Source organism: Andrographis paniculata, unplaced genomic scaffold (genome assembly GCF_009805555.1).
Source record: "Andrographis paniculata isolate CXL003 unplaced genomic scaffold, ASM980555v1 Contig74END, whole genome shotgun sequence".
NCBI classification, from domain to species: domain Eukaryota; kingdom Viridiplantae; phylum Streptophyta; class Magnoliopsida; order Lamiales; family Acanthaceae; genus Andrographis; species Andrographis paniculata.
The window spans coordinates 1414139-1441632 of NW_026137611.1; the positions used below are offsets into that span (position 1 = coordinate 1414139).

At 33.7% G+C, this 27494-nt stretch overlaps 2 protein-coding genes and 1 non-coding gene across 4 annotated transcripts; all 3 read left to right on the forward strand.

The window, feature by feature from the left end:
- Positions 1-466: 466 nt before the first annotated feature.
- On the forward strand, positions 467-17924 carry LOC127265940 (callose synthase 7). Of its 2 annotated transcripts, XM_051295982.1 has the most exons (41): positions 468-1139; positions 2813-2913; positions 3628-3740; positions 3834-3921; positions 4005-4115; positions 4229-4351; positions 4609-4698; positions 4850-4941; positions 5047-5170; positions 5676-5804; positions 6074-6150; positions 6244-6334; positions 6630-6758; positions 9155-9272; positions 9364-9695; positions 9783-9835; positions 10180-10240; positions 10988-11069; positions 11151-11200; positions 11279-11365; positions 11472-11570; positions 11704-11798; positions 11880-11961; positions 12041-12201; positions 12335-12458; positions 12572-12675; positions 12761-12863; positions 12979-13130; positions 13493-13602; positions 13684-13800; positions 13885-13953; positions 14071-14260; positions 14346-14457; positions 14611-14733; positions 14937-15055; positions 15154-15237; positions 15707-15819; positions 15899-16128; positions 16248-17045; positions 17130-17180; positions 17251-17924. In XM_051295982.1, exons 1-41 carry the CDS (start codon positions 929-931, stop codon positions 17674-17676), a joined length of 5724 nt encoding a protein of 1907 aa, XP_051151939.1. In that variant the 5' UTR covers positions 468-928; the 3' UTR covers positions 17677-17924. The 2 variants fall into 2 exon arrangements, with proteins under 2 accessions (XP_051151938.1, XP_051151939.1); XM_051295981.1 differs by having other exon boundaries at positions 467-1139; positions 9364-9835.
- A 1934-nt stretch (positions 17925-19858) lies between these two features.
- LOC127266009 (conserved oligomeric Golgi complex subunit 5) lies at positions 19859-24402 on the forward strand. The gene is made up of 3 exons (XM_051296074.1): positions 19859-21093; positions 22632-23105; positions 23218-24402. The coding sequence occupies exons 1-3, from the start codon at positions 19990-19992 to the stop codon at positions 24139-24141; spliced, it is 2502 nt and encodes an 833-aa protein (XP_051152031.1). The 5' UTR covers positions 19859-19989; the 3' UTR covers positions 24142-24402.
- A 405-nt stretch (positions 24403-24807) lies between these two features.
- Positions 24808-24880, forward strand: TRNAR-ACG (transfer RNA arginine (anticodon ACG)). Its single transcript has one exon. It is a non-coding gene; the product is annotated as a tRNA-Arg (tRNA).
- Positions 24881-27494: the final 2614 nt, after the last annotated feature.

A 27494-nucleotide genomic window follows, 5' to 3' on the forward strand; every position in this document is an offset into this window, starting at 1 on the left:
TATTTTCATTTTTTTTAACTGTACTGTACCTACCATTATAAATACATTTTCAATTTACAATATAATATAATATTAATAAGTATAATTTAGTATTTTTATTTTTATTTATTTCGAAAGCTCCCTAAAAAAAAAAATAACTAGATAGACATGGAATATTTTATTAGTATTTTTTACCAGCAAATAGAAATATAACTTTGGGATTGAGAGTATGATTTAAATGTAAATTAAAATTAAAAATTCATTTTAAATCAACCAAACAAAGTATGAAATTATATAACCGTACACATGGCCACGTATCCACCCGGGAGTCAGGCTCCGGGACCGGCAAGTTAGGGAGAAAGTGGAACAACGCCCGAAACAAAGCAAACACAGAATGAAACACAAATGCGTATTGTCATGGGGAGTATGAATATGATGCATACATACATACATATATAGAGAGAGATGCAGAAGAGCCGTGAAGAAGATGCGATGCAGCCCTCCTTGGCAAGTCATGGTCGTCAAAAGACCTCTGCCGGAAGCAAAGCAAAGTTCAGATTTGATTTTTTTTTATCATTTTAAAAACCAAAAAAGCAACATCAGTGACAGTCACAGACTCACACAGACAATTCAATCACCAGTAGTAAAGCAATCCCATGGAAAAAGCAGTAAAGCGTCCCCATAATCAGACAAGAAACTAAAGATTTTTCAAATCCCTCCACCCACATTCGTTCCTTCCTCCTTGAGAAACCAAAAGGGGAAAAAAGCAGCCTCAAATTATTTGCCCCACTTCTTCTCCAAAGCATCTCCATTTCTTGCTCATTTGTTTATCTTTACTTATATAATACTAAGGTTACTGTAACGATGTTTTTTCACTTTGTCCCAAGTAGGATTAAGCTTAAGTTATTGCGACCAAGAAGGGCAGAAGGAGGAAGAGGGGTGTGTGGGTATGGCGAGTTCCAGTGGGACCAAGGATGGTGTGGGCCCGCCAAGGTCGTTGTCCCAGAGGATGTCCAAAGCGCCGACAATGGGGGACCCCGGCGGCGACGACAGCGCCGGCGTCGACAGTGAGCTGGTGCCATCGTCGTTGGCTTCCATAGCTCCCATTCTCCGCGTGGCCAATGAGATTGAGAAGGAGAATCCTCGGGTTGCTTATTTGTGTAAGATACAATGGAATGGAATCTCACTGGGTTTTTTTTTTTTTTTTTTTTTAATCAAAAGAAGTGATGAGTACACATTCCATATTTGTTTTGGATTGATGTTGTTTCTTGATCTTTGATGTTTTTGATTTATTACTAGAAATAGCTATGATTATTGAAGAAGTTTATATTTCTTTCTTTTTTTTTGATCGGATTGTTTATATTTCTTTCTTGCTACGGTGTATGATGTATTTGAGGCAAGTTTTGAGTTTACTTTGTTTTCATATAAACCTCTCATAATATATCTAAGTCAAACATTATTCTAAATAAAAAAGTCAAACCTTCGAATCCAATCTAGAACGAAAAGAAAACACATCCTTATGATGGTTTGTTTTTCTAGTGAAGATTTGACTTATATTTGAACTTATCTAAATATAAAAATTTTGATGTTTGCTAATGATTGCTTGATTCTTTCTTGAGCTTAAGTAAAAGGTTCGATGATTTAGATTCCTGGAGAAAGGTTCTGTGCTCTTTCAAGCACCCTTTTTTTCATTAACATAATTTGGTTTTTTTTCACATCAACAAATTACTGTAGGAATCTTGAATTGTATTTTATAATTTTCCATATTTATAATTCATGGTAACTATGGATTCCCGTCATGAATGAGCTGTTTAATTAATGATCTTAACATTGACACTGAAGTTTGCTATTTTTTGTGAAAATATTAAGTACAGAGTGTTGGTTGATTCTGGTGTATTTGTTTGGGAGTTTGAGTTTTGACTTTGGATTTTGAATAGTAAATTTTTAAATTGGAATGGTTATTTGACTTGATATAAATAAGTGTCTGATATAATATTTTGAATGTAAAATTAATTTTTAATATAATATACTCCTTCCGTCCCGCAAGAAGGTTGTGATTTAGTTTTTGCGTCATTACTCGACAAATATCATTGTATATGTACAATAAGAGACTAATAAATATATTTTTGTTTTATTTTCTTGATTTGTACTACGTATTGATATCATAATAATATTCAAAGATCAATACACAAAAAGCCAATGACAACCTTCTTGCGGGACGGAGGGAGTATAAAAAAAAAGTGATTTTGTACACACGATGATAGGTACTCTTGGCCCATGAAATTACTCTATTACAACTTTAGTTTAAAAATTTTTGTTGTTAGACAACATATTTGGCTTCTATTGCTGCCATATTTTGAGTGTCATAAATTAAACAAAAAGTTGTGTTTGTTTGTGGGTTTGGGGTTTTGAGTTTTAATTTATGAATAGTAAAAAGTTGTATTTGTTTGTGGGTTTGGGGTTTTGAGTTTTAATTTATGAATAGTAAAAAGTTGAATTTGTATAATTATTTGATGTTATATAAATAAATATTTGATGAAATATTTTGAATGTAAAATAAATTTATAGTATAATATAAAAAATTAAAAGTAATTATTTGACTTGATATTTTTGGAGAGAAAGAAGAATGTGAATAATAAAAACCAGTGTTAAAACCTACAAAAGAACACAACCTTTATGTTTTGTATGTTAATTCTCTTCACCATCAATTCATTCTTATCCCTCCCTTACTTTGCTTTCATATGTACAAGTTTTAATGTGTCTTGCTTACTATGCTTTATTATTTGTGCTGCTTTGTATCCTTTATTATTATTATTTTCAAATTCTTGAATAGGTCGCTTCCATGCATTCGAGAAAGCTCATCGGATGGATCCAACATCAAGTGGACGGGGTGTCCGACAGTTCAAGACATATTTACTACACAGACTTGAAAGGGTAGGCCTGATGTTCTTTAAATTCTGGTGTCTTAGCATTATCTCTCTAGAGTATTTTGTTTTTCAACCTTTTAGGTTTATGTGTTCCTTTTGAAAACTTGTTCCCTAATAGATTCCTACATTTGGAATTCTAATGTGATTAGGCCACGAAGATCTGTAAGAAAAATGAGGAAATGAATAATAGGATTTGAGAGAGTAGAGACCAACTGTGCTATGTTCATTAGGCGTGCAGTCATGACTAAATTATATTATCTTATCTTGATTTACGGTCACGAAGGCCAACTATTTGGAGGACTGGATACATGTTGATGCATGAAAAATAGGTTTATCTATCTGACTAGATATATCAAAATAATAGAGTTTTCGAACTCTATCTGCTTTTAAGTTGATTTTGGGTGAATAGAAAATAAACTAATGTGTGCTAGAAGCATGAGATCTTCAATTCCATGAATCTTCTGTAGTCTTTGCACAATAATCAAATGTAAAGCATAAAAGTGGAAGACTATGACAAGTAACTTTTGAGAGAAAGGCAATAATGTTTATCGTGTCATTCTGCCATTCGGGCGATTGAACTTTGTTGATAATTACAAAACAACAAATTGCAAATATATAACCTGAACTTACGTAAGACCTTACATTTATATGTGGGATACATATATGAATTTTTCTAAGATCGATACCTATTGATCCTTAATTTAAAATTCAATTGCTACAGGAAGAAGAAGAAACTCATCCAATACTTGCAAAGAATGATCCCAGAGAAATCCAGAGATTTTATCAGCTTTTCTATGAGAAAAATATCAGAGAAGGCCAATATATAAAAAAGCCGTGAGGCTCTTTGTATATGACATTCTTAAATATAAATTTGGATTGTCATTTACATCCCATGTGATCTTAATGTTCTGTTCTTATCATCTAAAGGGAGGAGATGGCTAAGATCTATCAGATTGCTACTGTGCTGTATGATGTTCTAAGAACTGTGGTGCCTCCCACTAAAGTTGATCCTGAGGTTGTACTTGATATTGTTTCATGGGTTCTTTAATCTTTAACTTCTGGATGTTTGCTAAAAAATCTATGGCTTGACGAATGCAGACGGAAAGATATGCTAAAGATGTTGAGGAGAAAAGAGAGCAGTATGAGCATTACAACATATTACCCTTGTACGCTGTTGGTGTCAAACCGGCAATTATGGAACTCCCTGAGGTTGTTTATGAAGATTCACCTGATTTCTACTGCCACTGTTAGCATATGAATAGATGATTGGCATATCTTTATATTATGTGCTTCGTGATTAATTTGATAAATTTTATGATCAGATAAAAGCAGCACTTCGAGCTATTCGTAATGTAGATCATCTCCCGAGGTTCCAAATGCTTGAGGGAAGAGCGAGACCAGTCAATGATATTCTTGAATGGCTTGCTCTACACTTTGGTTTTCAGGTGCTTAATCCTCGAGTGATTTATCTTGAACAGTTAGCTTTAACATGATTTTACTTTTGAATAGCTTTGTCACTTGACTGCAGTATAACGAGGTTAGATGTCTTAACTCAAATATTATCGCAAAGTTCAACTAACATATCAGCAAACACATAAATGATATACTGAAAAACTGTTTATAATCTTCTTTACTATGATTTGATTCTTGAATGCCTAAGCTTAGCTGATTATGTTCTGTCATTTCAATTTGGTTGCTGAAGAAAGGAAATGTAGCAAATCAGCGGGAGCACTTAATATTGCTTCTTGCTAACATGGATGTGAGGCAAAAGGACCTTCAGCATTATGATCAAGTAAGAATTTTAATAGTTTCTTATAAGAAACGATCACAAGATTTTTACTAATTTTTATGTCCTCATGCTTTTGTAGTACTTCAAGAGGATTGCTAATACTCTTTTCTTTTTAATGATATATTAAGCACCCTGATGATAAGTATTGATGCAGTTGGATGGTAATACAGTTCAGAAGCTTTTGGAGAAAATCTTCAAGAATTATGATTCATGGTGTAAATACTTGCATATTCCATCACATCTGAAGTAAGTTGGCTGCTTTCTGCTTATGTTATCTCCTTCTTTTGTGTAGTATTTTCTTATATACTCATTCAATGCTCTTCATACATACATTTAATCATTTAATTGCAGGTATCCGAGGGATGAAAGGAGGCAACAATCACAGCTTCTTTACATCGGACTTTATCTCCTTATCTGGGGTGAAGCATCAAACATTCGATTTATGCCTGAATGCCTGTGCTATATTTTTCACTCTGTAAGTTCCTTCCTCGATATTTGTAATTTCTTTTTTGATGTACTTAGTTTTTCCCCTATTTTCCTTCCGGGTCTTTTTGATTGTTTGATTGAGCACGTGTTGCAAATATTATGACATGGTTCAGTTGTTAAAAATTGATATGCATGTTACAATATTGAACTTGACTCTCTCTAGCTATTTAATGTTTTGGGAGTAGTGGGCATGCATTTACAGATGTTATACAGTATCGATGGTGGCTTGGTTAAATTAGACTAAAAGCATCATTAGACATTTTGAAATTGCATGTATCATAGTTTATAACTTCAATGAAATAAAGACAAAGTAGGCATTTCTTGACAACAAAGAAAGATTAGTTATTCATGTATGAGTTGATTGTTAGTTATATTCCTATACTGCTATGGGATTCTTTTTGTTTATCAAAATTTATTCAATATATATATATATATATTTATATAGATATATATATGTGTATACTTATATTATTTTTCTATTTTCCAATTACAAGATGGCAAAGGAGATGCATGGAACTTTGTTCGGGAATGTTCAACAAGTCACTGGAGATACCACACCAGCAAAAGGAGAGGAATACTTTCTGATGGAAGTGGTGACACCAATTTACAAGGTTATGCAAATGGTAAGGATTTGCTTACTTTTGATTTTTTCTTCACATTTTAACTATTCAATCTACAAAACTTTTTCCAAAAACTTTACATCCAACACTTATATACCATTCAAAACATCACATCCAACAATTATTTCATCTCAAACAAACATAAAATCCAAAAAATGCAAAAACCTTAAAAAAAAAAAGAAGGTAAACGAACCCTAATTAATCTTTCCTAAATGCTTTAAGTTATTTACTCTTTTTCCATTTTCTTTAATATATAAATTTTATTCTCAAAGGAAGTTAGAAGAAACAAAGGGGGTAAAGCAAGCCATTCAGCATGGAGGAACTATGATGATCTTAACGAATACTTTTGGTAACTCTATTCACTGTCAGAACCTGTGTGTATATATATATATATATATATCTTCCTGGAGATTTATCTTTAGTCCTTATACTTCGTTTCCAGGAGTGATAAATGCTTGAAGTTGAAGTGGCCCATGGATCCAAATGCTGATTTTTTTGTTCATTCAGATTCAAAGCCAGCAAACAAAGTAAAGGTATGAAGCTCTACACCCACCTTACATGCAAATATACAGGTTTTATCAGCATTCATCTTTTTCTTTTTCTTTGGATTTCCTTCTACTGCTTTGCTTGAGGAAAATTTGCTTCTCCCTATGGACAACCTTTTAATTCTGCATATTGAATGTTTCTACTAGGAATGCCATATTCTAAATCTGATGGAAGCTGTACTTTTAAATGATTATTGGTGCATGCAAATAATTCTAATAATCCTTTTTATTTCCTTTTTATTAAGATATAATAAAATTTTAAATATTTCTGCTAATTTTGAAGAGACATCAAGAAGATAACCAGGCTATGGGACACAGAAAACCGAAGACAAACTTTGTCGAAGTGCGCACGTTTTGGCACCTTTATCGGAGTTTTGACAGAATGTGGATATTTTTCATAATGGCTCTACAGGTAAACTTTAAATAACTATTATATTTTAATTGGTTCTCTTCTCCAGTCATGGTAGTTTCCTTAGTTCTCTTCTTTGTAGGTATATTTTCATACGGTTGATATTAAAACATGAGGAAGTGGAATTTAGCTGTATAGTTTATCCATGTGTACATTGAGTAAACAATATGATTTATTAGCAAACTAAAAAAATACTTGACTAGCTCCCTTGATGGTTTTCTTCTGTAGATGTCCTTGATATAAACTAATCTGATGTTTTTTAATAGGTTTATGATCCATGACACTAGAGCAAACTAAAAAAATACTTGACTAGCTCCCTTGATGGTTTTCTTCTGTAGATGTCCTTGATATAAACTAATCTGATGTTTTTTAATAGGTTTATGATCCATGACACTAGAGCAAACTAAAAAAATACTTGACTAGCTCCCTTGATGGTTTTCTTCTGTAGATCTCCTTGATACAAACTAATCTGATGTTTTTTAATAGGTTTATGATCCATGAAACTAGATGTGAAATCACAAACCTTAGGCTCAATGTTGAAGTTCGAATTTTATGGTACTGTTCTCCTAAGAGAGTTGTCTTCAATATCCTGCATAAAACAAAATTTCACAGAATCCTTTGTAAATTCTAATAAACTGAATAATCAGAACCTGATGTTATTTTGACTCAAGTTAGTGTGATTAGTGAAAAATGACTGAGAACTTGATTTTTTAACCCCTATTCACTAAACTATAATGAGAATAATTACACAGAAACCTAGACATAATGCATCTCAAGATCAAACCAGAGACCCTTGCTTCTCTCTCAAATGTGCCTAGAGGGAAACTGGAACTGGTATCGCTCATAGCTTATCAATCTTGACAAATTTTCTTGAGCTCCCTACGGAGGCTTTCCAAACCTTGTAATAATTCACGGATATTGCATGCCTCAGAAACTCTTTTGCACACCAAATGTTTGGTTGCCTAATGCAGTCAAGTTCTTTGTAATCTTGCGCCAAATACTGTTGGTACTTCATATACCCATGTCATATTCTTCTGAAACTGGGTTGTGTTCCTTGCTCAAGGTTCCAGTTCTTGATTATCCATTAACACCCTATCAAAACTATTTCCATGTGCTTTTCAAGCTCTTCCCGATCTATCAGAACCTAAACTTCATTTGATCACATGACATCATTGGCAGTGATAGAAATCTTGTAGAATAGTATATGTTTTAGACTTCGGATACCAAATGTTTGATATTTGAACCAGGATTGGAATTATTATTTTGGAGAAAAAGGATGGATCACTCATTCATTCATCCTTTTTGCTGTGTCACTGGCACATGAAGCAAAACCAACATCTACATATAATAATGAATATACAGTTTTAGGTCACATTATTTATTCATTTGATAATTACCTATGTACTTGCTAACTGCTTAATTAAATTAGCACCATCACTATAAGCACATGATTCGACACTGTAATTATAGCACACCAACACATTACAAAGTAGCAAAAAATAAAGTGCCATTTACAAGAATCATGATAATCACTCAACACATATGGTTGATATAATTAATCAGAAAATTATTATATTGAACCTAGTAGTTAAATAAGAAACACCTCTGCTGTCAGATCATTTGTTGATATAAGGATTAACTCTCTAAATTACATCGATCACATTTCTGATATATTGTATAATGATATTCCCCTCAAAATTGTTTGAAGAGTAACTTGATGGCCTATTGAAAAAAAAAGGTTATTAATTTTCATCATTGGAAATGAATGGATTACTTTAAACACTAATCTTCTTCTTGCCTTTTGTTTAAGAGGGTATTGATCAGTATATCACAAATAAAGAATCCAAAGGTTCAAATCAACTATTTGTAAGAACATCAATTGAAGTTGAGTTACTAGTTTGAGATGGGACTGAAATTTGTTGTAATGAACCTACTAAAGACAAATGCAAGAAAGTAAATCCATAAGATATGGGTGAAGGGAATACTAGTTCCATTTAAGTATAAGCTGTAATATTTACATAAGTTTTATAGATCTGCTTCTTACCCAACTTTTCTTCACCAAATTTAAGAACAATCCATAATAAAATAAAAGAACTAAAGACTGTGGAGGTGCATGTGTCTGAGATTCAAATTGATACGGAGTTAGTGATGGCACTGTAACTTGTAAAGCTGATCTAAACCGCACAACTGTTTACAAGGATTTGTGAAGCAGCAACACTATCAAAGTTTGCACATTGATTTTCTCACCTTTCTTATCTTCTAGAGTTTTCTAAGTATCAATTCCCTTATATGTATCAGATGATGATAATCATTACATGGAATCAATGCGTTTCTTTAAATTCTCTGTTCAGCGATGCTTTCTGCAGTTTTCTAACTATCAATTCCTTTATACTTATCAGGCAATGATTATCATTGCATGGAATCAACGGATTACCTCAAATTCTTTATTCAGCGATGTTGTAGTTCGAGATGTTTTAAGCATCTTTATCACAGCTGCGATTTTGAATTTTTTAAGAGGTATTTATAATAACAAATTTATATTCTCTTAATCAAACTGCAATAAGATGATACAACAGAGTGATTCCAAGTCTGAATTGTTCCCCTGCAGCTGTCTTGGATATAATCCTCAGTTTTATTGCATGGAAGAGCCTGAAATTTAGTCAGATACTTCGTTACCTCCTTAAATTTATTGTTGCTGCATTCTGGCTTATTGTAATGCCAGTTACATACTCCAGATCCTTTCAAAATCCTAGCGGGGTAATGAGATTCTTCCAAAATTTGGGAGCTGATTGGCAGTCACAGTCTTTGTATTACTACATGGTTTTGATTTATATGCTGCCAAATATATTAGCTGCTTTTATATTTTTGTTCCCTTTCCTTCGGAGAACCATGGAACGGTCAAACTGGCGTATTATCATCATGATAATGTGGTGGGCTCAGGTAAGTAGATGCTATTTTTGCCTCTTATTTGGACACACATACAACGACTATCTTCTATCGACTGAATTATTGCATCATGAATTCCAGCCGAAGCTGTATATTGGAAGAGGGATGCATGAAGACATGTTCTCACTTTTAAAGTATGTTATCATACATTCCCTCTTATCCGCTGCACAGACATTTCTCTTTGGCATTTTGTTTTTGATTTGTTCTCAATGGTCTCATTTTTGCTGCTTGTTTCGTTTGCTGGTTCCTTATCTCTTGATCAACTGTTTCATTACCAATTATGTTAGAGAAAAAGTGCGAGAATGCTTGCAACTGCTAACAGCAGGAAATATTGTTTTCATTTGCAGTTGTTGTCAACTGTCCGTTGGGCTTAATAATTTTTTTTATTTTTTATTTCTAATTTTTCTCTAAAGAAGTCCTGACTTCTGAGCTTATCGTGTAACTAACTATACATGCTGATGATCTTCTTTGTGTATAGATACACACTCTTTTGGATTACTTTGCTGATAAGCAAGATGGCATTTAGCTATTATGTGGAGGTAAATTTTCTATTATCCGAGTATTTTAGATTTGTATATTGTAGGGATGATGAGCAACATAGTCTGGATTGTGTGTACATTTTAACGATTCATCTTTCTATCATGCTGACTATCATTGTCACAGATGTGTATAACCTTTAAAAAGTGGTTACATAAAATACTCTTAGTATCTTGACATATATATTATGGCAAAAACTGCGGTTCATGAAATATCCTGTGAAGACCAACTTATATATCAATAACTTATCATATTGCATAAGATGTGGATAGTCTATGTTTGAAGTAGTAATTGTTTTGGTCCATAATGTTGCAAGATATTTTTGAAAGCCATGCATCACTTTATCATAATGGAACAAGAAAGGAAACTGGTGATGGTTTAAGCTGATTATATAGAGTAAGATTCCTACCTATATAAAAGGATTTGAAGCTTATAGTTATGCTCCATCTATTTGTAAAAAGAAATATTAGTTTCAACCTTTGGATATCTTTATTAAACTTATATAATCAGCATGCCTTTTGCTGGATGTGTGGAAACGGAAAATCCGTCGCTGAATTATGTTAAAAGAAAGAAGAGCATCAAGAAGGGATATGGTCCTTCATAATAAATTAGATCTATGCTCAAGTGGATATGGATATACTATGACCTAAAGTTCCGAAGGTTGAATATAACAAGCCAATGATGCCATGTGCACTCTGCCTCTATAGTGTGATATATATTTTCTTCTCTGATATATTTTTCTTGATTAGGTACTGCCGTTGATTGAACCAACAAATACAATCATGGGTCTCTCTATCAGTAGCTACGACTGGCATGAACTCTTTCCTAATGGTAGCGTCTTTCAATCTCATGCATATCGCTAGTGTTACTTAAAGGCTGTGATCTAATATGTGGCTTATGGATATTATGCAGTTACTCATAACATCACTGTCATTATTGCCATTTGGGCTCCAATTGTCCTGGTATGTAGTCATGGATAAGAGTTTAAAATTTCCTGGGTATGACGCCTTTTTAGAATCTTTTAATAATGACTTGTTTAGGTCTATTTCATGGACACACAAATATGGTATGCTATCTTCTCAACTCTTATTGGTGGAATCTATGGAGCATTCAGCCACCTTGGAGAGGTTGGAGTTTTATCATTGTCTTATGATTGGATGTATTTATTAGCGTACTTTGCTGTACTGGTAGAGTTTATCTTCATTATTTTCTGTTTTATTATGATAAATTTAGATAAGAACACTTGGCATGTTACGGGCAAGATTTGTATCTGTTCCTTCAGCTTTCAGCAAGCGCCTTGTTCCATATTCAAGCAAGACCAGAAATCAGGAGGTACTGCATGAATTCATTGGGTTATACAGCTTTTTATCTTGAGATGATATTACATGATGAAGCCATAAGTCTTATTAGTTTACAAGCTTTAGATATTAAACTGTTTGGCAATATCTTTTTTGGCTGATGACAGGAGGACACATTGGAAACGATAAACATTGCGAAGTTCTCTCGAATGTGGAATGCATTCATATTATCTCTAAGAAAAGAGGATTTCATAAACAATTGGTCAGTAATGTTTTTCTGGATTTGACTGTAATATAATATATTGAATGGAAATTAATGCTTCTGTGTAATTGATTAATTCAGGGAGAAAAATCTGCTGCTTGTGCCTTACTCACCTGGTGATGTCAGTGTTGTCCAGTGGCCCCCATTCTTACTTGCTAGTAAGGTAAAATAGGCTTTATGAATTATTAGTGCAATGTCCTGAGAGTTTCTGATGTAACTCGTCATCTTATAATTGATATTAGATTCCAATAGCGTTGGACATGGCGAAGGATTTCAAGGAGGACGATGCTGAACTATTTAAGAAAATCAAGAATGATGATTTCATGTATAGTGCTGTAATTGAATGCTACGAAACACTGAGGGATGTACTGATTGGTCTTCTATTAGATGAGGCTGACAGGGAGTAAGAGATGCTAGCTGTTATCTTTTCTTTTATTTCTTTGGTTATTCGTAGAACTTGGTAATTATGTTTACTTATGAAATTACTGCCTTTTACCCACTAACATGTATTCTTGAAATGATGTGCCTCTTTCAAGGATCATTCAGCTAATATGTGACGAAGTTGAAACCAGCATACATGAGAATAAATTCTTGAAGAAGTTTAGGATGAATGATCTTCCTGTACTGAGTGCTAAATTGGATTCATTTTTGGAATTGCTTGTAAGTTCATATGTTTGACACTAGTTTGATAATTAGATTTCATTAGCTAATGGATTCACTGATTGATTTTTATACCAGTTTATGCAATATATTTCTTTTTTGCATCTTGGCAGAGAGAGGATTATGACGATGCCCAGATATATAGGTCTCAAATCATAAACAAGCTTCAGGATATTGTAGAGATTATTGTTCAAGATGTAATGATCAATGGATATGAGTATGTGGATCAGAAAATTACATGAGTATTCTACTTATTATTGTTCCTTTTAAACATTTCACAATTTGTGCTCTCATGTCCTCAGGATTTTGGAAAGAAACCATTTGTTCCATCAAGAGAACAAAAAAGAGCAGCGCTTCGAAAGGGTAAACATTGATCTTTCACAAAGCCCAGCCTGGATGGAAAAGGTATCCATGAATCATATATTTTTAGCCTACATTGCCTTTATTTCATTTTTTTGTAAAACTTTTCCTCTCCATCTCGTATCTTTTGCTATCTTTTCTTTTGCATTCTGTTATACAGGTCGTCAGACTTCATTTGCTTATAACTGTCAAAGAGTCAGCAATAAACGTGCCGATGAATTTAGAAGCTCGACGGCGCATTACCTTTTTTGCCAACTCTCTGTTTATGACCATGCCGAGTGCCCCAAAAGTCCGCAACATGCTCTCTTTCAGGTTAGATCTCTTCTCAAGAGGATAATATAATATTTTTAAGAATTTAAATTACATTTCAAGGATACCAGTTTAGTCTTGTACAATTATAATATGAAAATATCGCTGGGCCTTAATTGGTAGTGCAAAACAGCTACTCCTTGTATTGTTTTCCTAGTGCCTCTTGTTCCATTTGTAATTATCCTCTTAAGTGTTGTCTTTTAATATCATCCATTTGTGATTCTTTTACTTTATTCTTGTGAAATGCTAACTCAATAAATAAACAAAATTGGATATTTTGAAGTAATATTGTAGTCATCCATATGCCATTGTCCTGATTTAGGGGATTCTGAACTTCAATACCTTTTTTTTTTTCTCTCTCTCAGTGTTTTGACTCCCTACTATAATGAACCTGTTCTTTATTCAACGGAGGAGCTTAATGAGAGAAATGAGGATGACATAACAATCCTATTTTATCTACAGAAAATATATCCAGGTAAAGTTCTAAATTCATATTGTGTTCAGAAACATTTTATCCCAGATGTTAACTCTTACCTTGTCTTTCCATCTGAAATAGACGAGTGGGACAATTATAAAGAACGGATCAAAGACACTAAAGTATATTCCAATAAAGATCGGTCAGAATTAGACCGTGAATGGGTTTCTTACAGGGGTCAGACACTGGCTCGGACAGGTCAGCAAACAAGCACATTCATGGATTTTTGCATGTGTTATTTCTTCTTGTTTATTGAGCTTTTCTAGTATTCTGAACAACCAGTGAGAGGGATGATGTACTACCGGGAGACTTTGAAACTTCAATGTTCTTTGGACTTTGCGAATGATAATGGTAACTGCACATTTCTCATTCTTTTCTTACGGCTCATCATTTGTCCACTTCTTAAAGTCATATAATTATTCTCTATATTGTTCAAAGTAATTTTTAAAGCCTTTTTGTAATATGCAGCGCTGTATGGTGGATACCAGGCCATTGACACAAATCATAGGGACTATCGAAAACTCGAAGAACAAGCCGAAGCTCAAGCAGACTTGAAGTTCACCTATGTTGTGTCTTGTCAGGTATATGGTGCTCAAAAGAAATCTAGTGACCTCAAAGACCGGAGTTGTTACGTCAATATCCTCAATCTCATGTTAAGGTAAGTGACATAGCTCTAGATTTCTTAATCACATAGGCTGATTTGTGTGGTGACGAAACTTAAAATTTTCATTATAATTCTCAAGGTATCCTTCACTACGAGTTGCTTACATCGATGAAAGGGAGGAGACAATCAATGGAAGAAACGAGAAGGTTTATTATTCTGTCTTGGTCAAGGGAGGTGACAAATTGGATGAGGTATGAGATTAACTGTTATGGAAATACTTAAACAATCTTTTTATATTAATATTTCTGCTGGATATTCTTGAGGATTGATACAGTTGAAGCTTTATTATGCTTCTTTTGATTATTGCGTGTCTCAGACTGCAAATTAATGTCATGCATTATCAGGAAATATATCGCATCAAGCTTCCTGGTCCTCCAGCAGCAATCGGTGAAGGGAAACCTGAGAATCAAAACCATGCCATCATTTTTACCCGTGGAGAAGCCTTGCAAGCCATAGACATGAATCAGGTTAACAGTCTTTTCGTCTTTTACCCGTACAATCATTTTGACACATACCTACCTCCCTTATATGTACTTCAAGTTTTCTCAAAAACAATTACAACAGAATGGTAGTCAATGGCTTGGCTTTTGGATAATAGGGCAGTACTACTTTGAAACATGACTATTTTTTGTGGCATGATCCTGTGATTAATTTATTTTCAATACTGAAGGACAATTATTTCGAGGAAGCTTTTAAGATGCGCAATGTATTGGAGGAATTTTTGAAAACTCATCATGGTCAACGAAGACCGACAATACTGGGACTCAGGGAGCATATTTTTACAGGAAGGTCTGAATTTCGAATGTTTTGGAATTTTGGAATTATTACAGAAACTGCATGTTTTCACATCTATTGTGTTTATACTTTGCTTTTCCTTTTGGCTGCAGTGTTTCATCACTCGCTTGGTTCATGTCAAATCAAGAAACTAGTTTTGTGACAATTGGACAGCGAATATTGGCGAACCCTTTAAGGTAACTCTGTTTAATTCTTACAGTTGCTAATGTGCTTGTTTTTTAAATAAAAAACTGTGTTTTCCCAACTATTAAAAGATTACGAGCACGTGCTGAGCTCAATCATGAAAAACTTGGCTTGTTAGAAACTCTAAAGATGGCTAAAGCTGCTACACAGAAGCAATTGAGATGTACACAATAGTGGTCTGAAGTTCTTCACAGGACTAACTTAGAAGACCTTAGAAAGCGAGAAATTTCAGAAGTCTATCCAAAAGAAATTCCAAGTCAATGGAATTGATCTTTTATTAAGGTTTTCGGCAGACAGCTCATTTCTAAAGTAGCTATAAACCTGAATAATACAATGCACCTGAGTAGGCAATTAGTTGATAGACATAAAAATTTAATTGACTGTCCTATTTGAAGATTCATTCTTCAACATATTACTTTATTAAATTGTTTCATATTTCCAATGTTTGCTTATGCCCTGCAGGGTGAGGTTCCACTATGGGCATCCTGATATTTTTGACCGAATCTTTCATCTAACGAGAGGAGGCATAAGCAAAGCATCTAAAACCATTAACTTGAGCGAAGACATATTTTCTGGTATTTTCTTATTGAATTGTACGTCGGGACACTTAATATTTCATCCCTTTAAGATGTTTCATCGAGCTGCTATTTTCAGGTTATAATTCAACACTTCGAAGGGGATATGTAACACATCATGAATATATCCAAGTAGGCAAGGGGCGAGATGTTGGAATGAATCAAATATCCCTTTTTGAGGCAAAGGTCGCAAATGGCAATGGGGAACAGACACTCAGCCGAGATGTTTATCGACTTGGGCGTCGGTTTGATTTCTATAGGATGCTGTCCTTCTATTTCACTACAGTTGGCTTTTATTTCAGTAGCATGGTATGCGCAATATAAGATGTCCGAAAAATCAAATGTTTATCATGCATTTTCAGTTGGTGTCTGTCGTTGTTTTTCTTATAGTTCCTTGTTAAGAAAGGTTGATTGACGAATTCTTTCAGGTTACTGTACTTACAGTGTATGTCTTCCTGTATGGTCGACTATACATGGTCTTGAGTGGGCTGGAAAGGCGAATTCTTGACGAACCTTTGATTCGTCAGAGTAAAGCTCTTGAAGAGGCATTGGCTACCCAATCTTTTTTTCAGCTCGGCTTGTTACTTGTCCTGCCGATGGTGATGGAAATTGGGCTCGAAAGAGGATTTCGCAGCGCCATTGGTGATTTCATCGTCATGCAACTGCAGTTGGCATCTGTGTTCTTCACATTCCAGCTTGGAACAAAAACCCATTATTATGGGCGTACACTTCTACACGGAGGTTCAAAGTACCGGTCGACAGGTCGCGGTTTTGTTGTCTTCCACGCCAAATTTGCAGATAATTACAGAATGTACTCTCGCAGCCATTTCATCAAAGGATTAGAGCTTTTCATGCTGCTGATCGTTTACGAGGTGTATGGACACTCGTACCGCAGCTCATCTTTGTACTTTTTCATCACGTTCTCTATGTGGTTCCTTGTGGCGTCGTGGCTTTTTGCTCCTTTCGTTTTCAATCCGTCGGGATTCGAGTGGCAGAAGACGGTGGATGATTGGACGGATTGGAAACGATGGATGGGAAACCGCGGAGGCATTGGAATTTCACCCGACAAGAGCTGGGAATCGTGGTGGAACGTCGAACAGGAGCATTTGAAGCACACGAATGCAAGGGGTCGGGTCATGGAAATTCTTCTCTCGTGCCGTTTCTTCATCTACCAATATGGGATCGTCTATCATCTTCGAATCTCCCATGGGAGAAAAGACATCCTGGTATAAAACATCATCGATATTTTTTTTTATTCTTTCTAACATTCTTAGCTTATCTGATCTGCACAACCTTGTCTTGTCTCATAGGTTTATGGCCTTTCTTGGTTTGTCATGGTGACGGTACTCCTTGTCTTGAAGGTATGCGATCGTTTCTTTTCTTCTTCTATCAATGTCGCTTTTTCGTGTGTCTTATGTCATTTTTCCGCAGATGGTTTCAATGGGAAGGCGAAAATTTGGTACGGACTTTCAGCTTATGTTCAGGATACTAAAAGCACTTTTGTTTCTGGGATTTGTGTCGGTGATGACTGTGCTGTTTGTCGTGGGGGGGCTTGCTGTGAGCGATCTTTTTGCTGCGATCTTAGCGTTTATGCCGACGGGTTGGGCGCTTATTTTGATTGCTCAGGCGTGCGGGCCTTGTCTGAGGGGGATCGGAATCTGGGACTCTGTAATGGAGCTGTCTCGGGCGTACGAGGCAATCATGGGGCTCATTGTGTTCACGCCCATTGTCGTGCTGTCTTGGTTCCCGTTTGTGTCGGAATTCCAGACGCGGCTGCTGTTCAACCAGGCATTCAGCAGAGGCCTTCAGATTTCGATGATCTTGGCTGGTAAGAAGGACAAGGAGTCGTCTGATTGATGATCGAACAACTCAAGACAACTACTGCATTGTTATTGTTGTTGTTGTTGATATTGTCTGGCCAGGTTTAGTAGACATGTTTATTTAGGATGTATGTCTGTATACAGATTAGCGTAAGATTTGTGGACTTGTGGTGGATTTCTTCTAGTTTTGAGTTGAATGTATTTGGACAGGAAGGAAGCATTTTTACCTTCTAGTGATATACTACAGTGATGATACAGTTTTATTACTCTCCAAATTTGCAAGTGCTTACTCCATAATTACTAAGTTCATTGTTATTGGCATTAACTAACTTTATATGAGGTCTGCTTAAATATGAAATTTATATGTCAAGATTGTCAACTTCTAGGTCTGCTTCTAAATCGAATTTCCTATGAATATAAAAATAATTTGAAATTAACAAAATTGAATTTAAAACAAAATTATTAAAAATAATTATGTCGAATTTTTACTAAATAGCATATTCACTATTAGCTATTAGATTACAATTTTTAATCCAATACTTATACCAAATTAGGGATTTAATAATAATTTTCAATATCTTTTAACTATCCACGATCAAGATACATTCTCTTCCTAAAGATGCAGCATTAATTTACTGTTAAATAAAATAAATTATGGTACAATTGAATTGACTTTTCACATTTACTTATGAGTAGAAAAATATATTTTATTATAGAGTAAATTATATAATAGCTATTGTTGTGTTTTAGTAAATATATTTTATTTATTACGTGAAATCATGTAAAATTTGCATGAAATCTTAAACCACAAACCCTAAAACCTAAACACCCTCTTTGTACTGTTTGGTTCTAAATAAATAACTAAATTACACAAATTTTATATATAAAAAAAATATATATAAAATGTTTTAAATAATTTTTTTAATAAAATAAATAATTTATCAATCATTTTTTTTATAGTTTTTTTAAAAAATAGATAATTTGTCTCCAAAGAATTTCGCGCCATAAATAAAATACTTTTGTATTTTGTACATTATTACTAAAATACAAAAGAGTGTTATATAATTTATCATTTGTTATATTACAAGTATTTAATAGGTTTAAATGCCGAGCTCAACGTCTTATTATTTATGAGAAAGTATTTTATAATACTAACACTTACCGTTTAAATAAGAACAAATAAAAACTACAGACCATTAGGTCTCATTTTTTTTCTATTGAATTGAACTAAGGCTTCAACGAAAATAAAAAATGAACTCAAAATAGGACTTTTTCATAAACTACAACGAGAAAACCAGCGATTTAACTTAAATATGATGATATGAAAGAAAAATTTAACCTATATTATGTTCAAATGAGAGGGATAGGAAGAAACAAACTTACCGAAACTTAAAGCAATGAGATTGAATATCGCTTTTACAAACGCACTCGGCCTTGTCGATATGGAGTACAACGATGGAGAGTTGAACAAAACCAAAAGTGGTTGAAGAAGACGATCTTTCGAAAAATATGAATAAGAAAATATTTTTACCCTCGCCGAAATAAGAATTTAATAATTTGTTAAAAGTCAAAATAATAATTATATCCTTTCAATTTAGACCGTCAAATTTTTATCTCATACCAGCTATGAGATCCTGTCTCCAAAATATTTATAAATATTTTGAATTCAATATAATGTAATTATTAAAATGAATTTTGAAATTATTAAAATTTTAATAAAATATTATATTAAATACTAAATTTTGAATTGTTAAAAGTCAAAATATTTATTAAAATTTTTTTTTAGCGTGTTTGTTTGGAGGTTTGAATTTTGAGTTAGAGATTTGAATAGTAAAAATTTTGCACTTAAATAGTTATATGATGTGATATAAAAATATATTTGATGTGATATTTTGAATGTAAAATTAATTTTTAGTATAATATAAAAAATAAAAATAAGTATTTGATTTGATTTTTTAGAAAAAAAAATGAGATAAATAGTGATTGGAAATCCAATTCCCAAACAAACACACTAAAGGATTGAAAAAGATTTATACTATTCTTACAAATATTTATTTTTTATTTTTTATATTATACCAAAAATTAATTTTACATGACATCAATATTTATTTATATCACATCATCCTCTCCTGGTACTTAAATCCCAATCCATAATCCAAATCCAAACAATCACACCCTAACTTTAAACTCTTAAAAAAAAGTAATTGTCAAAACGGAGTCTAGAACTCATTTTGGACACCCACGTGTTCCTGGTGGTACGACAGCTACTGCGCAGGGTACAACTCTAGAACTGGAATTCAATAAACGACGGGTAAGCCAGAGAGAGCAGATCTGAGCTCCACCGGCGTCCATGGCTTCTCCTGCCATTTCCAGATCTCCTCTCCAGCGTCTCTCCACCTTCAAAGCCACACCCACCGCTACAGCAGCGCCCACTCCCAAAGCCGGTACTCCCACGCCCCTATCCCCAACCCCAACCCCTTCACACCTCGACTCCTTCTCCTCCGATCCCATTTTCTCCGCATTTCTCTCCTCCGATTTCAACCCCACACAGTTCTCCTCTGCGGCGCTTTCATCCGGTTCCGCCGCCTCTCGGATCGAGAAGCTCCAGGAGGGACTCCGCCTCCTCGATACACAGCTCCGGCACGAGGTCCTTTCTCGGCACAATGATCTCCTCCATCAGCTCTCCTCAATCAAGGCTTCCGAATCATCGCTCTCGTCCCTTCGATCCTCAATTTCGTCTCTTCAATCGTCTCTCCGCCATGTGCGCGCCGAGCTCTCCGATCCGCATCGCGTTGTGGCTGCCCAAACCCTACAGCTCAATAATCTGCACTCGACTTCGTTGTTTCTTCAGCATACGCTTCGAACTCTGCGTCTAATCCAGAAGCTAAGGAATCTCGTGGAATCACAGCCGGATGCGTCGAAGTGGGATCTTTCCAAAGCTGCTCAGCTGCACAATGAGATTTTAACTCTGTACAACGAGTCCCAGTTATCAGGGATTGATGTGGTGGATACTGAATTGAAATGGGTAATCGATATAGGATCCAGTATAAGAGAGGAGGGAATGAAGGTATTGGAAAATGGTCTCGAGAGTCTGAATCAACCAGAAGTAGGCTTAGGTTTGCAAGTGTTTTACAACATGGGTGAATTGAGGGGGACCGTTGATGGTTTAGTGAGCAAGTATAAGCAAATGGGGGTGAAGAGTGTGAGCAATGCATTGGATATGAAAGCCATTTCTGCTGGCGGATATGGCGCTGGAGGTCCAGGAGGAGTGCAGAGACATGGGACACCGCAGATTGGGGGTGGGGCGAAGGCCAGGGAGGCACTTTGGCAGAGAATGAGCGGCTGTATGGACCAATTGCATTCGATGGTGCTTGCAATTTGGCATTTGCAGAGGGTATTGTCCAAGAAGAGAGATCCATTCACACACGTCCTTTTGCTAGATGAGGTTATGCAGGTGAGTGAATTCGCTTAGCTTATCTATTTCTTTTTCAAGATTAGGGTAGGTGAGTGAACAAAGGGGTGCTTAGCCTTTCGATGTGATAAAGAATTTGGTGTTAAAGCATGTGTTTTATGCTTGAAATGCTTGTCGTCCGTGGAAAAAAATAGACACCAAACTAATCTGTGTTCAGTATGTCTAGTTAAATGGAACTTGAACACTTGTTCAGTTGTTCTCTCACTGCCAGAACTAGGTGCTTCAATGGTACATTATGTGATGATTACCTTAGTTTGTTAATTTCAACAAGTTGAGCATGCATTCACCCCATGCCGGTGAGATTTGTGTGCTATACAAAGCAATGTATTTACTCTATTGAGCATGTCAGTATAAACCTCTTTACTTTCGAAACCTGTAGAGTTTTCGGTTCTCTTTTGGTATATGAAAGTGAATGCCAAGTGTTTTCTTTCCCTGTTGCCAAGAATAAAAAAAGCAATCTCTAGATTGAGTTCCTCTTGCACAGCAGCTATAATGCATTAGAAAGATGAGCCAAACCTGCTAATTCTTTTGATAGAGGTAAGCTTTGCCAATGTTGTCTAGAGTTAGGCCTAACACTGTCCTGTTGGCATTGAATACAACCCAGATAGATTCTTGATTGATGGGTAATTGAAGTCACAAGATGAACGACTGAAATGAGCCATTTGAATGTTTATAAAATCAGATGCTCGGCAGTCACAAGAGAGTGCTTCAACTGACTTAACCTTCTAAGATTTCACATGTGATTTGCAATATTGAGTCAAGAATCTATATACATTACTTTTATCATATACAAGCAAATTGTTTCCGTATATACTTGAGAATGTTTGGAAAGTAGCCGTTTAGTCTGAGCGAGTCTGCAGGATTTCTTTTTGTTGTTTTTGTTGGGGCTCTGAAGATTATTCACGTGAGACCATGTTACTGATGAAACCAGGATATACATGCTAATGCATATTATTTATGTCAAATGTATTATATTTAGCATGCACATTTTGGTCACGAAGCCCTGCATATAATAGTAGCTGTTCTTTTCAAGACAAACATTGATTTTGGGTATAAGAAAAAATATGACACTTTTACTACCTAGTCATACTGATGGATTTGTTTTCTGAAATTGTGGGGCTGCAATCAAGATATATATATTTATGTTTCTGTTTTATGTTTGGATATAACTGTACGGTGTTATCTCCCTCTTTCCTTTTTGTGATGCCTACTGACCTTGAAGATTTGTAACTTATTGCCGTTAGCCCAATGATTATATCTTTATCCATTCGTTTCCCATCACCTAAATGAGATAGTCTGCTAACGTTTTATGATTGTTAATCTAAACTTGAGTTGACTTGTTTCTTTTCCTTCTTATAATTAGTTTTTATCGGTTGATGAAAGCCTGATCCTCTCAATGTTTAAAAAATTTATGTATCTTGGAAGATTAATTCCATCAAGCTATACTTGTTGATATTCATTGAAGATGCAAATGCTCATGGTTTTGTTTTTTTGTTTTTTTTCCTTAATCCTGCCTTCAGGAAGGTGATCCAATGTTAACTGATCGTGTTTGGGACGCTTTAGTAAAATCATTTGGGAGCCAAATGAAATCTGTTTTCACTGCCTCAAGCTTTGTCAAGGAGATTTTTACCGTTGGGTATCCAAAGCTGTTAGCAATGATTGAGAACCTCCTAGAAAGAATTTCTCGGGATACTGATATCAAAGGGGTTCCACCTGCACTCACTTCTGAAGGCAAAGAACAGATGGTAGCTGCCATTGAAATTTTCGAGACAGCATTTTTAGCCCTTTGCTTAAGTAGATTGACAGATCTTGTATATTCTGTATTCCCTGTGTCGAGCCGGGGAAGTGTGCCCTCCAAAGAACAAATCTCAAGAATTATATTGCGAATTCAAGAAGAAATAGAAGCTGTGCAGATGGATGCACATTTGACTCTCCGTATCCTGCGTGAGATCAATAAAGTTTTGCGTCTACTTGCAGAAAGAGCTGAATGTCAGGTAACCTTCTCTATCTGCAGACTGACTTCAATTTCCTATATCATTGGCAATCACTTGATAATTTTTCATTGATTATCGAACTGCTCACTTCACTATTAAAATCTTATTTCAGATCTCGACTGGCCCTGAAGCACGCCAAATAAGTGGCCCTGCAACTCCAGCACAGCTGAAGAACTTTATGTTGTGTCAACAACTGCAAGAAGTTCACTCTCGTGTAACAGCCATGATATCAGGACTTCCCACTGTGGCAGCTGAGGTTCTTTCCCCAGCTCTCGGTACAATATATGGTGTTGCTGGTGATTCAGTGACGTCCTTATTTCAAGCCATGCTCGATCGTCTTGAATCCTGCATCCTGCAAATTCATGATCAAAACTTCGGCACTCTCGGCATAGATGCTGCAATGGACAATAATGCATCCCCTTACATGGAAGAATTGCAGAAAAGCATACATCACTTCCGTACGGAGTTCCTGTCCAGGGTTCTACCTTCTTCAGGAACTGTTTCAGTCGGAACAGAAACTATATGCACCAGGCTAGTAAAGAGCATGGCATCTCGGGTTTTGATATTTTTCATAAGACATGCATCACTCATTAGGCCATTATCTGAGTCGGGAAAGCTGAGATTGGCCAGAGATATGGCGGAGATCGAATTAGCCGTGACCCAAAACCTATATCCTGTAGAGCAGCTCGGTGCACCCTACCGTGCTCTTCGAGCATTCCGGCCTCTCATTTTCCTGGAAACATCTCAACTGGGATCGTCACCGCTTCTTCAAGATCTTCCGGCGAGTGTTATCCTCCACCATCTCTATTCTCGTGGCCCTGACGAGCTGCAGTCACCTCTACAGAGAAACAGGCTTACACCTCTCCAGTATTCATTGTGGATGGATTCGCAAGCCGAAGATCAGATATGGAAAGGCGTGAAAACGACTTTGGATGATTATGCAGCCCGAGTAAGGAGTAGAGGAGACAAGGAGTTCAGTCCGGTTTATCCTTTGATGCTGAAGATCGGCGCTTCTTTAACAGGAAATGAACTGTGATTGCGTACACAACATGTCGATAGTTAATGAGTTTAACCGGTACTGCTGCGTACAGGTATACTTGTTAAGTTTTTTTAAGATTACGAGATCAGTTCTTTTTCTTTTTACCCATACGGCGTTTCTATATTTGCTTTGCATTGGATCGCCTGATCATGTATTGCCATCGATCGTGATCGTGCTGCTATTCTTTCGATTCTAAGTAAAATAAGTATGATATGATAGGTAGATGGATGGATTATGTCCATGAGTGTTTGCTGGTCATTGATGGAGTTCTGAAATAGAACAATTCTCAAAACAAACAATACTTTAGTTAGTTATTTGATAAAATTGAGTGAGATTGTGATAAAATACAGCTTTTAGAAGTATCCTAATGCAATATGATTTATATTCAATTTTGTTTCGAATTAAATTTCAACGTATTTGATTGGTTATATATATCTATGACGAAAAATTAACAAAGTTTATTTAAAACATTACATTAACAAAATGTTTAAATTGAAATTTTATATTGTTATGAAAAATGACACAAATGAACCATACATAATAAAAGGGATTTTATATGTTTGGGACGGAAAAAAATAAATAAAAATTTAATTAATTATTAATTTCGTATTTATTTTATAAAGATTTTTTAAATATCTGACGTGTACAAAAATTTTCAAACTTGACTCCATGGCCCAATGGATAAGGCGCTGGTCTACGGAACCAGAGATTCTGGGTTCGATCCCCAGTGGAGTCGGTTTGTGGAAATATCTTTTTTATTTAATTTTAATATATCTTTTTTTCGTTGAAAATAAAACAAGATAAAAATAATACTCCTATCTCCCACATATAATTTGTTCATATTTTTTATTTTTGTCTGTCCACATAATTTTTTCATATTTTTTATTTTCGTCCGTCCCACCTAATTTGTCTATTTTGTTTTTGAAAATATAATTATACACTTTAATTTCATTTTAAATTTTAAATTTATAATTTTTTTTATTTTAATTAAACTATTTAGTTATTTTAATCTTAATCCACAATTATTTTTATTATACAATAATTATTTTTAATAATACACTTCTTAATTATTTATTAATCATACTTTACCTAAATTCTCGTATATAGGATAATATGCCTATAATACATGGGACGAATGGAGTAGTAAATAATTACCACACATGTATCTTTTATGGATTTAAATGTATATTGAAATCATTTTAAAATGTCGAAAATTGGTTAAAATAGTAAAAACTTTGAATACAATAAATATTTGATATTAATTTTTTTAAATATCAATAATGAGTAATATAAAAAATAATTTAAAAATATATACAAATTACATAAATTTATTAATTCTTTCATTACTATTGTCAAACTCCATTTATTAAGAATAATGTACACCCTTTTGTAGTCTATAATTATATATGCAAAATATCATTCGTAGTTATGCAACATACAATTCATTTTCAAAGCCTTTTTATCCAAAAAGAAATTATGTTAGTTTGATTAAACACATAGATTAATAATACTTCCTCCGTCTCGGAAAAAAGTATCCATTTACTTTTTGCATGTAGTTTTAGAAATATTAGTATTATATTGAGATATAGTAGGAATAAAGTAGAAATGACCAAAATAACCTTATTAGTATGTGTGATATAAAAGTAATGACATTTGTGTAATATATTGTAAGTTGTAAGGGTATTTGTAATGTTAGGTAGATAGTACAGTTACTAAAAGAGGAAATTGATATTTTGTTATGGACAGACTAAAATGGAAAAATAGATACTTTATTATGGGACGGACTAAAATGGAAAATGGATACTTTGTTATGGGCCGAAAAAAGTATATGATATTTTATGTGATGGTATTATGAGAAATTTATTTAGGAATTGATTTAAAAAAATAGTGAGATAAGTAAAAAAAATAGTGGCAAATTAATTATTTTTGTTAAAATAGCAGCAATAAAATGATGGGTGAATATAGTAATTTTTTTACTATAAATGAAATATATATATATATATAAATTTAATGGGCACTTAAAAAAAATAGTGACATAATTTTAACGGTTGGAGAAAGTATTTTTATAATAATAATTTGTAGTACTTTTTATGTAAAAATTATTTTGTTCTTTTTTTTTTTTGTTTTGTTTAAATTTGATTTAATAATGATATTGATATAAACAATTATAAATTTAGTATTTTTAATAAATAATGGTGTTAATATTTACTAAAAAATGAAAATTTATATTGTATTTGGATGAAAGTAATATAATGAATACTTTTGGAGCGGCCAAGAGAATATATTAATTTCTTGATCACATAAAATAATAGTAACTTTTATTTTTCTGAACAAAAATTATAAGTACTCTCTCTCTCGCTCATTCAAAAGTTTTTATTTTTTATTTTTGTCTGTAAATAAAGTTATCATTTTTTTTTGTAATTGTACTATCTACTTAATATAATAAATATCATTTCAATTTATAATATATTATACAAATGTCATTATTTTTATACTATAAATACTAATAAGGATATTTTTTTCTTTTCACTACAACCTATTATAATACTAATATTAAAAAATTTACTTAATAAAAATAAATAAATAAACGACAACCTTTCACGAAGGAATTATATTATTTTAACCATAAAAATTAGTACTGTATTAAAATAATTTTAAACAATTATAAATGCAAGCAAACATGTCATTGAATCAATCGGTCCTATAGTCGAACAAAACAGTGGCAGACTTTCTCAAAATCTTTATTATTCATCCATTTTTATTTTTTCAAAACACCAAATTAATTACTTATTTGTTAATTTTTATATTATATTAAAAATTAATTTTATATTCAAAATATTATATCAATATATATTTATATCATCATACAATATTCTAATATTCAATTTTTTATTATTCAAATTTCAATTCAAAATCTAAATTTCTAAACAAACACACAAGAAAACTTATGAGATTTTTAAATATTTTCAAATTTGAAAATCTTAAAAATGTAAATTATTATATTATTTCACATGATATATATATATATAAATTTGATTATTTATTTAAAATAGTATAATAAATTTATAATAAATTCTAGACCAAGACTTGGTAGGTTGACTCAATATTCTGTTGACCATTACGCGTGTATATTTAGAAAATAATTTGTTTATTCTTTGAAGTTTGAATCAGCTTGTACTGAATGACAATCATATGTTTTTTTAGCAAAATTTTTCCAAATTTTAATATTTGAATTCTACGTTTTTTAATTTTTTTTTTTTACATAATATTGCACCAAATATTATTTTCATACTAAATTCAAATTAATATTTTTAAAATGTTTCTTTTCTAAATTATGAATTATCATTTTA